This window comes from Tenrec ecaudatus, chromosome 6, assembly GCF_050624435.1.
Source record: "Tenrec ecaudatus isolate mTenEca1 chromosome 6, mTenEca1.hap1, whole genome shotgun sequence".
Lineage (NCBI taxonomy): Eukaryota > Metazoa > Chordata > Mammalia > Afrosoricida > Tenrecidae > Tenrec > Tenrec ecaudatus.
The window spans coordinates 74,438,645-74,451,249 of NC_134535.1; the positions used below are offsets into that span (position 1 = coordinate 74,438,645).

The window sequence follows — 12,605 nt, forward strand, 5'->3', positions numbered from 1 at the left end:
GTGTACATGGTAACAAATTATGGGCAACATTTTGAAGAATGGGAATTCCAGAGCACTTAATTATGCTCACGTGGAATCTATATGTAGACCAAGAGACAGTCATTGAATTAGAGCAAGGATTCTCCTTGGTTTAAAATCAGGCAATGCATGTGTAAGGAGAACGTGGCATCAGCATTGGAGGAAGACTTGTTAACAAGTATGTGGATGACAGTGCTTCTTGCTGAAAGCAGAGTGCACCTGAAGCGCACTTACTGATGAAGGTTAAAGACTATAGCCTTCAGTCTGGATTACACAAGACACAAAGAAAGCAAGAATATTCACAACTGGGCCAACACACAACATTATGATAAATGCAGAAAAGACTGAAGGTGTCAAAGGTTTCTGTGTGGTTAGATGTACTATCAATGCCCACAGAAGCAGCATTCAAGAAATTAAATGATATATTTCCCTGGGCACATTTGCAGCAAAAGTCCCTTAAAGGTTTCAACAGCCTTTAAAAGATGTCACCTTGAGGACTAAGCTAGAAGCCCCGGGGTTTTCCAGTTGCCTCCTATGCATGCAAAACTGGAAAATGGATGAGGAGGACCAGAGAAGAATTGGTGCCTTTGAATTGTGGGGTTGGCAAATACCATTGCATATACCACGAACTGCCGGAAGAACCAATGAATTTGTCTTGAAATAGGTATAGCTAGAATGCTCTTAAGAAGTGAGGATGGTGAGACCTCATCTCATGTACTTGGGACATTGCTTTCAGGAGGGAACGGTTCCTGGAGAAAGACTTCATGCTTAAAAGCAGAAGCTCCTCACAAGCTGGATTGACACAGTGGCTGTAGGTAGCAGCGGGGGAGACAGCACCGGTGATGATGAGCATGCTGCAAGACCAGGCAGGGCTTCTGTCTATTGTCCGCAGGGTTGCTGTGAGTTGGAACAGCTCTATGTTTCCTGACGACGGCGACAGTGGGTGTGAAGTGCTCATGAGTGGTTTGGATTTGGATCCCCTAGCACTGCTTTTTGGGCATCTATTTCAACATTTCATGGTTGTTGTATGCTAAACACGTACCTTATTCACATGTAACTATTCTTTTTCATTCTTATTTAAGTTCCAACTTTCACATGCTTGCGAGATGGTTTTTCAGTGCTATGGTCAGGTCCACCTTAGTTCTCAAAGTGACCTCCTTTCTCTTCACTTTAAAGAGGTCTTGGGGAGCAGATTTCCCCAATGCATTGTGCCATTTGATCTCTGGACTGCAGCTTCCACGAGCGTTGATTGTGGATCCAAGCCAGATGAAATCCTTGACAGCTTCATTCTTTCTCTGTTTGTTATGATGTTGCTTATTGGTCCATTTGTGAGGACTTCTGTTTTCTTTACATTGACTTGCAGTCTCTATTGGGGGCTGCAATCCTTCATCTTCATCAGCAGGTGCTTCCAGACCACCTCACTTTCAGCAAGCAAGGTTGTATCATCTGCGTATTACAGGTTGCTAATAATCCTTCCTGCAATCCTGATGCCGAATTATTCTTTTTGTATTTTAAATTTACATTGCTTTTATTTTTATATTTTATAAATATGTATATAGACATACTTAAAATATATTTCTTAGTCACATGAAAAATTTCTTGCATATTGAGTCATGAATTATTATTTTAATGTATTATTTATTGGGAGTTAATATATAGTTCAGTCACGACAAGCAGTATTGTACAATTACTACCACAGCTTCCAAACATTCATTTCCTTCCTGAACTCCTTGATATTGCCTCCCTTCTAACACCCCCGTCTCCCCCCGGCCTATTCTTCTTGTAGTTCTGTGTCTTGGGTTATTTGCTCAGCATACAGATTGAATAAGTATGGTGAGAGGATACAATCCTAATGCACACTTTTTCTGATTTTAATACCCTTGTTCTATTGAAGCGACTGCTTCTTGATCCACATGCAAGTTCTGCATGAGTTCAAGGATGTGTTCTGGTTTGGTTTAGGGACTCATAGTGTCAGTGATGTTGTGTTGAGATCTCTTTTCATGTGCTTATTATCTCTGGAGAAATACCTATTCAAATCACCCCTTTTCAAATTGGGTTGTCTATTGTTGGATTGTAAGAGTTCTTTTTAATGTATTCTGGGTATTAGACTCTTATCAGATTTATAATTGTAAATGTTTTCTCCCAATTTATGTGGCGTCATTTTACTTTCTTGAATATTTAAAATTTTTAATGTTACTCAATTTATTTGTGCTTGGTTGCTTTTGCTTTTGTTGTCATAACTAAGAAATCATTGCTTAATCCCTATGATTAAAGAAAAATAAAGACATTTATTGTGTTCTTGAAGCTGCACATCAGTCGGGGCACAGATGGAGTAATTTGAATCTGCCTCCTACAGCATTATCTGGAGTGGCTTAAAGAACCTGGAGTCACCCGAAGGCTTGTTCATTCAGGTGTCTAACGTGTGACACGTGACTGGCTGTTGCCCTAAGGTCTTCCTTCCTCTCCAGGTGGGCCTCACCATGTGTTCTCTGTGTGTTAGTTTGGTCTTCAACTAAAGAGACACAGAGTGAGGTCTGGGAGGGGTTCCAACACAGAGCTTTCATGCACCAAAAAGGGACACAGTATTCTCTCATTTACAAAATGTCATTCACCAACTAGGAAGCCCCACACTTAAGCTTTTCTTAATAAGAATTTGACTTTAACATTAGTCTTAGCTTCCTCCAAGGAGTAGTGGTTACTCAGTGGGGCTACTAACTGCAAGATCAGCAGTTTGAAACCACCAGCCGCTTATTGGGAGAAAGACAGGGCTTTCTACTCCCGTAAAGAGTTGACAGTCTTGGAAACTCAGAGGGGCAGTTCTGCCTTGTCCTGTGGGGTCACTATGAAACAGCATCAACTCGATGAGTTCTTTTGTTTTTAGCTTCACTCTAAAGCCATTTGACTGATGAGCTTCAGTGCCGTTGCATAATTTTGGGTTTCTAAGATTTGATTGGAAAAGGGTATCATGCTTGAAAGTAAATGGTCAGCAGATAGAAGGAGGAAGACCCTTGGCGAGGAGATGACCTCGTAAGTGTTCGTTCGGGCTTGATGGCATATTAACAGCATTTTACGTTAAACTTACCCTCTTTTCAACTTAGAACCAGTGTTAGCTAAAGTTTCCACTCCAGTAGCACTTGATAAATTTCTGAGCATAATATAGAAATCAAGGAAAAAACCACCTCACTATGTTGTGATAAAGAAGGTAACGAGTAAACTTGGGTAGCAAGGTCGAGAAGAGTGGTAACTTAGAAACAACATACATAGGTCATCTGATTTACATTCTATAATTCATAGACATTTTGCTTCATCTCACCCCTCTTCAGTGCAATATCACTCATCCTAATACCTCCCTGTGTTTCCCACCTCTACTTCCCCTTCCTCGGGAGCCTTCTTAAACTTTGCCCATGGACAGATGTAACCCCTGATCTCTGTTGGTTGAGTCTTCTAAGATGTGTGCATCTCACTAGTGTTCTTGCTCACCGTATAGACTTGCTCATTGTTTGCTCTTAAAACTTGAGATGAAATATAACAGCTGGAAAAACCACTCGGCAGTCGTCACCCATTCTCTTACAGCTCTCTCTATGCAGAGCGGTGCCGGCACTGTTCAGCCCACACTTAGTGGCGGGAGGGAGGAAATCAACAGATGCATTTACAGGTTAGCTTTGTCTTAAAAGGGAGGCAGTGGTTAAAACCAGAGGCTCAGTTAAATTATTAACTGGCTGTGTGATTTGGGCAAATGAATTTTTTAAAGTATGTTCTCGTTGAGAGAGTAGGATTATGCGAGCAGGATCTCTGGGAGACCAGATGCAAGGCACTCAGCTTACTGTCTGTACCTAAGTAACACGATGGTCATCGGTGCCGGCGAGGCAGGTTGGCTCATGGCAGCAGAAGGAAGCACTGCCCGCCTGGTGTCCTGCGTCCTCCTCTCAACTCTCCCCATGCAGCCACTGTGCGGATCTACCTTGTTAAGGCTCTTCTTCTTTCTTACGGATCCTTTGCAAAGCGTGGTGTCCTTTTTCTGGGGACTAGTCCCTGCTGATAACATGTCCTGCCATCCTTGCGTCTAGGGATCGTGCTAGCTATACTTCTCCCAAGACCGAGCTGTTTGTTTCAGGCAGTCAGCTCATGGTGTATTCTGCGTTCTTCACCAGTACTGCGGTTCCTGGCCTCGCATCTTCTCTGGTCCCCTCGTTCACAGGCCAGCTCTCACTGCATGCGAGGGGATGGAGAATACCACGCCTTGGGGCAGGCTCTCCTCATCTTAAAAGTGACCAGTTTACAATAGCAGCTTGTCCTGGTTAATGACTGTTTGTAATATTTGGTAATCACATTTTAGAGAAATAAAGACTGCCTTATTCCTTCTTTCATCCTAGTTTCTTCCTCACTCAGTCTGGCGAAGAGTCTAACCTCAAGTTGAAATATGGCCTTTAATAAAATTGGCTGGTTTATTTCTTTTAATGAAATGAATGATAATTCTTAGCTTGCTATGTTGTATTCTTACTGTACATAATTCGTGTTTCTTCTCTTTGCATCAAGCTGGAGCTGGTGTTCATGTGATCATGCTTCAGGAGTCCAAAGTTTATTATAGTAGCGACCAACAGTTCTGTTACAAAAACGTGCTTGTCCCAAAGTGGTATGATGTCTGGACACGGATACAGGTAAGAGCACGCGGTATGCATGCCCGTCTGTGATTAGGAAGCACATTGACACATGTTTCTGCCTCACACACAATTGCTTGCAACCTTGTTAGGGTTGAGATGATCCTGGATTGTATTTTCATCAGTACCCATGAATGCCTCCGGTGTGCTTCGTCTCTCTTCTCCCTAAAGTACTTAAAATGCTCTGAATTTCTAAGCAGACTTTGTGGTAAACGTCTTCCCCTTAGGAGCTGCTCTGTCTCTGTCCCCTTGCCTGTTTCCAACACAATGTGCTAGCTCTCTTCTCTTTCAAGGCCTATGCCTTCTTTGGGCTGGAAACTGTAAACGTCTCTGACTCGCTGCTCTTAATCTAGCCTGCTTCCAAAGAAGACGTATCTGAATCCCTGAGCCTCAGCCATCCCTTGACAGAATGACTTGGATCTCCTTTCTTTCATACCCCCATTAAGTCACCTGGCCAACAGGAGTGTCTGGCTCTAATGGTGATTGAACAAAATGAGCCTTTTGGAATTGTTGCTGCCGCTGGATAAGCATAGCTACTGACGTGGGCATTTGTTCACATCAGGAACATATGGGTGGGTTTGTGAGATTGTTTTTTTTCTTTTTCTTTTTTCTAGCCTGATAGAAAAATCATACTCCATTTGGGGCACATTATAAGCAACATTTCTCATAATCAGTAATTTGTGACAATGGGTTGAACTTCTCAGCCTGTCATTATGGGAAACATTTTCAGTTGTCTGGGGCTGTTTGTGTCTGGCAATTTTCTTAACATCTCAGACCCTTGTTTTGTACGGTTTTTCATAACTGCCGTATAGATGGTGCTTCAAGCTGGGAAGTTTTCCCCTTGCTTACCCACTCCCCCTTTATGTTCTCGCCTAATAGTGGCGTCAGCTCACATGAATAAGACATCTAACACCCCCCTCTCCCTACCATGTGCAGTCTGCTCGCCCAATTGTGTTGTAGCCACTGTTTCGCTGTATGTCTTCTAAGACCGGTGCTAGCACAAACATCGCCATTTACTCCAGGGCGTATCTTTAAAAAGATCGTATCTGTGGAAATTTAGAATTCCTTCTTCCTTCTTTCTCATCCCAAATTTACTTGTCTTACAGATTCGGATAAATAGTTCCAAACTGGTACAAGTCACCCAGGTGGAGAATGAGGAGAAGCTCAAGGAGCTGGAGCAGTTCAGTGTCTGGAACTTTTTTGCTTCTTTTTTAAAAGAGAAACTGAATGATACGTATGTTAACGTGGGTCTATACAGCACCAAGACCTGCGTCCACGTGGAGCTTGTGGAGAAGGACACCAACTACAGTGTCGTTGTGATCCGGAGTAAGTTGTGCTTCTGTGCTGGTGATGGATTCTGTAGTGAGGAAGGACTGAGCAAAGAAGTCAGCCCAAAGACAGTTCTGTTTGGGGTTTGATTACAACCTTGAGTACGCCCCTGTTCCAGACAGCTCAGGGAGACTCCACCCCATGGAAGACCTTTCTTGATTCAAGAATCAAGACTTCCCCTTAAGTCAGTGTGATTACTTCCTAACCTAGAACTGAAAAGATTTAAATTCCCAGTGGAGACTTGGTGGCGTAGTGGGCTATGCATTGGAATCCCAACTACAAGGTCAGCATTTCAAGCCTACCGGTCATTCTGTGGGAGAAAAATTGGAGGCTCTCTGCTCCCTTAAAGAGCTACAGCCTCGGAACTCTGCAGGGCCAGTTCCTCTCTACCCTGAGGTATCGGCCCAATGACGGTGAGCTGCTTTCCTTTGGAACCACTTCTCTATTGCCCCAGTGCCGCATACACTTCCAGACCAAGGTAGATGTCCTCAAAGGTGCACGTGTGCGTTTGAGAACATGAATGGTTAGATAACGAAAACGGACGAAAGGCAAAACTGCGTGTTAACCGTTCACAACTAAAAGAAATACGAGGAGACCTGCAAATAAAGCGGACGATCTCTGTGGCTTAGGCTTTTTCAGCGGGTCTGGGCAGTCTTCCCTGGGAAATGTTCACAGGAGAACTTACTGTCCCTTCAGATTCTGTCCTTATTGTCCTTTCCGATTCTCTCCGACTTTTGGTTTCTCTCTGGTTCCTCGCCAGCGTGCTGGGCTGTGAGTAGTAGGGATGTCCCTACACAAAATAGTCACACTTACTCTGCAGTTCTCTGGTTGAAAGAGATTAACCTAATCTTAGAGTGCTCTGCCTTACTGCTCTCTGTTTGCTGGCCTGCCCCGACTCAACCCCAGAACTCTGTGGGCGGGCCTGGGATACCTCTTTCTGCACAGCAAAGGGAAGCAGATGGTCTGGCTGCCTAGGAAAGCAGCCACTTGATGGACAGCCGAGGGCCTTGGCCCAGAGTTCTAGGCAAAACCGAGTTCTGTTCCTTAAGTGACTGAAGGTTTGCAAACCTGAGCGGTAGAGACCCCTTGTGGTGACTGTACGAAGCGCTGCTGGCCCTGGGCCAGACTCCGTCCAGCATGGGCTTAGTGCCTTCGCATTCCTTGGTCTGCCTACCATCGAGTGAGTCATCTCTGACTCATAGCGCCCCCTGTGGGTTTCCGAGACTGTAGGAACTGTTCACAGGAGTAGAAAGCCCAGTCCTTCTCCCTCAGAGCTGCTGGTGGTTTCAGACTGCCGACCATGCGGAGCTCAGCCCAACGCGTCATCACTCCACCTCCAAGGCCCCTTTAGCATACGTCGCCCAGACTAACGTAAGGTCTTTGAGAGAATGCAGGTTCTACAAAGACGGAATTTGACTCTTCCTCTGGAGGGCCCCGACTTGGAGTGGCACTTGCATTGCTCTTTACGTGTGCTGTTTGCATGTGTCTTCCGATAGCTCCAAACTTCTTAAACTGTGGGTGTGGGACCCCGCACGCTTGAATGGAGTAGTGACAGCGTTTCGAGTGTGCAGTGACCAAGAGGCAATGCCAAGTCCAACACGTAGTGAATCTGGGCTATCTCTGGCAGGCTTGCCCGTGTTGCAAATTACTCAGGCGAGAAGGAGTTGAGAGTGGGGAAAGTGTAAGATGTTCTGCTGTAGCTGACCCAGTAACACCTACATTGCCTTTTATTCTTTTACGCCTTAAATGGTTTGGTTCTCCAGCTAAACAGAAGTCTTTATTTATTTCAGGGTTTGACCCCAAGCTCTTCCTCGTTTTTCTCCTGGGACTGATGCTATTTTTTTGTGGAGACCTGCTGAGCCGGTAGGTTGGGAGGCTAGCTTGTGGTATGAGGAGACCCAGACCTGCCCTGCTGTACTTTGATCATGAAGCATTAAGTGTAGCCATTCGCTGGTCCGTGGCCTTATGACTAGGACATCGTCTGTTTGGAGATTTTTCTTACTGCATTAATGTGTGCTCTGATTTTTGTTTTTATTAATAAGCCTGGCAATAATGAAATTCCCCTGTTAGATTAATATGTTATGTAATGGGATTCAGCCAGCATGTGAATTTGGACATCACCACCCCGTCCACCACTGGAAATAAAGCGTTAAGCTCTAGTTTACATAGGCCCATGGGTTGATGAGTTTCATGCTGTTCAGAGGAAAAGAGACACTTTCTAAGTAAGTGTTAAGAGTTTTGTTGTTATACTTAGTATATTCCATGTATTCATGTCCTGCTTAGCCTATTAAACAGATACATATGAGACTTACCATGTAAAAATAGAAACCGCCAAATAAAGTACAAAATTTGAATCAACATTAGCATTAGACGTAAAAGAAGTGTGAAAGTAGTACAGGGACAGTTAGCAGGTGGACATTGAGGCTGGGCTGCTGGGGGTTGCTCCTTGCTTTGGGGCTCCTGAGAGAAGCTTATGGTGAGGGGACTAGCTGGTAGAAAGCCTGAATAGTAGTAGGGGCCTAGGTTCTAGCCCACATGCTTGGTTTACCAAGCTGGGCCTTCGGTAAGCAGTTCAGTTCCCCTTTCTATTATCCACTGGGACAATGTTCTTGCCCCTTGGTTTTTCCTGGAGAAGTTGTGCAATTCCTCCGAAGAAGATTCTTAGGAAAAACTAGGTAGGAGACATGCTGGTGGTGGTGGGAGGGGGCTAGGAGACTAAGTAGATGTTTATTATTGGGAGATACTTATTGGAGGGGGCCTTGTTGATATGAATACTCATCATTTGGCAGCAGCCACATCATACCAGTAGCTCCACTTCTCTCACCTTAGGATTTGGGTGAGGGTATGCTCTAATTTGGTACCTTTCCCTATCGTTGGTCTGTATGCTATGTGTCTACACGGCCTGTGTGCTGTATGCCCGGCCATGAAGTACATTTTATCTTTGTAGAAGCCAGATTTTCTACTATTCCACTGGGATGAGTGTGGGGATCGTGGCCTCTCTCCTGATCATCATTTTCATGCTCTCCAAGTTCATGCCCAGGGTAAGTAGCAGAAGACTCCTTCGATGCACTGAGGGTGCGCTTGGCCAGCCGAAGGACTCAGCCAGGGACTGCTGGAGCCCCACAGATTCGCATGACGGCTCTTCCCTGATTCAGACAGATACCTTCCACCCTGCAATGTGGGGCTCAGCTACCCACAAACTCCTCTTTACATGAAGTTCTGCGCTCCGGTGGACTAAAGCCTCCTTCCTCTTTGTTAATTACACAGCAGGCTTTTAAGTTATTTAGCTTCTCATTATCCCAGTGTTCCTTGCAGACAGTACCAGTTTAAATGTAAAGGACATCTTTTGAAGAAATACGTTTTTGTGCACTTGGAGTGGGCTGTTTTGTTTTTGTAGATCATTGTTCATTTGCTTCTCTGTGGTAACTTTTTTGCTTTCACTTCTACTCTCTGTCTTAGAAAAGCCCCATTTACATCCTCCTGGCGGGAGGCTGGTCCTTCTCTCTGTACCTCATTCAACTAGTTTTCAAGAATTTGCAAGATATCTGGAGGTGTTACTGGCAGTATCTTTTAAGTAAGTTTTAGTTTTACTGCTAACTTCTCATGTGCTTTGGAAATGTTGATGCGACACAGGTGCTATTGAATGATGGATTGCTATAAGATTTGTAAGAGCCCCCAGCCAGTAAAATTATTAATCATAAAAAAATTTCTCATAGGCTGATAAGGCTATTGTTTGCTTATGGGAGATAAGCAGCTCAGGTTATTGTGTTAGCTTTCAAACCTGAAAGCCCTTCATGCATTTCTAACCAGTCTACAGACACTCACTCACTGTCTGGGAGGAGACTTTTAATTTGTTGGTATTTGTAAGTGCACCTCTCTTTACACAGTAGACTTCATTTTAAACAGCTGGAAATTGATGTTTTAAAAAACATGACATATTAAATATACTGGGGGAACCTTAGGAAGTAAAGGACTCGGTGAATTTAGCCTGAAAAATGAGAATCATTGGCCATTCAGATTGCTTACCCTTGATTGTGTCCTCGAGAGATGATGCAACTTGTGTCCTCGAGAGATGATGCAGCTCACTTTCATATGTTGGTGCTTTCAATAAACTATCCCAGAAATGTTCAAGTGTATGACGCGAGGAAACTAGTATTGCTTCTAGGGCTCCAGTGCACACGTGCGCAGGTTTACTGTAAACAAAACATGTTTGAGCACGCCTGCGCAGTCATTGGAGCCAGCAGTGCACCTGTCTTTGTCTTGTTAGGGTGTCTCCAAGAAAAAGGTCCCGTCGACAATGTCTTCTGACAGAATCTGCTGGGCCAGTTAAATTCAGGGCAGAGAAGTCAGAGCAGAAGGTTATGGTGATGTTTTTTGCCCACCCCCACCCCTCCAAATAAAAGAGTCATCTTGATGGATTTCTTGAAGAATGCAAGAAATCTTTACAGAGACTTCTTAGGAAGAAATTTTAAGAAAATTGAAAACTGCTTAGATTAAAAATAGTCCAGGAAGGTTAACGCTGAAGGTTTCCCCCCCGTGATGACAGTTCACCATCTCACTCTTGGAGGGTGGCAAGGCCCGTTCAGGTGCATTTCTCTGGGACACCTCACCTCATCTGCCATACATATAACCCCCGTCTCATCTTTTCTGCCCTTTTTCTTTTTTTGTTCCTACAACGTCAAGCACAGTTGTCAGGAGCATGCCGTCAGCAGTCCCTTGAGGATGTTAAAACTTCTATTTTGGTGGGATGATGTGACTAGAGGAACACAGCATCCTTCAGGGACGGTTGAGAGTTGGAAACAACTCCTCACCTTCAGAAGGATATGTCAAGAAACAATAGCTCCACATTTGAATTCTTTTGTTTAATGAAGTTTTCTGTGATTTTCCTAACAATACTTTTCGACTCACTTTTGAATCTTAATGTTGCACTTAAACCAAATACATCTGGTATGTCATAAAGCATAGACAAATTACAGATATAAATATATCCTACTGCCAGAGGTATGAATCATTGAGTAAGGCTCTTGCTTGATTTCCTGGTCCAGTGGATGATATAGTGAATTTACTGCTGCTCCCCCTACAAATAACTTTTGCCAGGTCTACAGGATAAGGAATGTCTTCTGATAACTCTTTTTGTAGGCTACATCTTCACAGTTGGATTCATGAGTTTTGCAGTATGTTACAAGTATGGGCCCTTGGAGAATGAACGAAGCATCAACCTGCTGACCTGGGCCTTGCAGCTGATGGGCCTGTCTCTCATGTATTCTGGCATCCAGATACCACACATTGCCTTTGCCATTATCGTCATTGCACTGTGCACCAAGAACCTGGAGTACCCTATCCAGTGGCTGTACATTACCTACAGGTGACCGGAAGGCAGTGTAACTGTACTGACATGTGCAATGGGAGGTATGCAGTTGCAGCAAAAGGATACAGAGGTGTAAATCTGGGTGTCTTTGTTAACGAAAGTTATTGTATAATGTTTACAATGATTCTGCTTTTGGTTTGGGGTCTACTCCTTTAGCAGTCTCACCAGGGGTGTTGGCTAGTCATTTTATGAAATAAGAGCATCTAGTAACTGGTATGTGTTCCTATGACCACCAGGTGGTGCTAGTTATACCACTTTATACCACAGGTCACCTGGTTTCAGATGATTTTGCGCTGATAATCAGGCAGTCTTGGAATCTTAGCTTTAAGATGTAGCTTGTAGCATGTTACCATGTAGCATTGTAAAAGATGGAAAACAGGCCATTGAGGACGTCACCGACGGTTCTTCTCCTGGAGGAGTCAAGGTGTGGTGAACCAAGTTCATGGGCCACGGCCAGAAGCCAGTGTTTTCTTGTTGTTTTCCATCTACTGGAAACTAAATAAATCTCTTATTGTTTTGTCAAATGAGAGAATTTGTATATATTAGTGAATCATCGTGGCTGCTCTTGACTTGTCAAGGGCCCATCCTTATTAAAGAGGGCTGAGAAAGGTGGGAGTGATGGATCTTCGTGCTCAGCTCTCTGCCGTGTGGCTGGCTTACTGAAGGGAGCGCGGGGTAAGGCTGCTTACTGATGAGTGATTCATGATGTTATTTTGACGAGCACAGAAAGATGTGTAAGGCCGCAGAAAAGCCTGTCCTCCCTCGCCTTCTGACAGAAGAAGAGTACCGGATTCAAGGAGAGGTGGAGACTCGAAAGGCTTTACAGGAACTTCAGGAATATTGTAGAAGCCCAGACTGCCCTGCTTGGAAGACTGTGTCTCGAATTCAGTCTCCCAAAAGGTAAGCTCTTGGCCACATAAGCCAGGCATTTATCAGGGCAATTAGCCTAGAACTCTAACCGAGTTCATACTGCAGGATAGCCATTTTGTCTTACTGACTTGTCCCCTATTAGCCTGGGAGTGGACAAGAGAAAATTAAGTATCAGCAGATGTTTAGTACCAGTCGTAAGGAGCCCTGACATCAGCTTTGGTTGTACATTGCAGTGGGAAGACTGCAGGACCATGTCAAGTGCTCCCTCTGATAGTCTTCCTTGCTTTCTGAGTGAGCAAGTGTGCATTCACCTAGGAGCAAACCGTGCAGTGAATATGTGAAGCTTCACTTTAGAATCTTGG

At 44.2% G+C, this 12,605-nt stretch overlaps 1 protein-coding gene across 1 annotated transcript in view; it reads left to right on the plus strand.

Annotated features, from left to right (window-relative positions):
- Window positions 1–12,605, plus strand: part of NEMP1 (nuclear envelope integral membrane protein 1) — a 31,831-nt gene that overhangs the window by 14,605 nt on the left and 4,621 nt on the right. Inside the window, exons 2-8 of the mRNA XM_075551442.1 lie at window positions 4,555–4,676; window positions 5,783–6,002; window positions 7,796–7,868; window positions 8,953–9,046; window positions 9,465–9,579; window positions 11,145–11,370; window positions 12,100–12,273. Coding sequence (XP_075407557.1) covers window positions 4,555–4,676; window positions 5,783–6,002; window positions 7,796–7,868; window positions 8,953–9,046; window positions 9,465–9,579; window positions 11,145–11,370; window positions 12,100–12,273 — 1,024 coding nt within the window. The remainder of the gene's footprint in view (window positions 1–4,554; window positions 4,677–5,782; window positions 6,003–7,795; window positions 7,869–8,952; window positions 9,047–9,464; window positions 9,580–11,144; window positions 11,371–12,099; window positions 12,274–12,605) is intronic.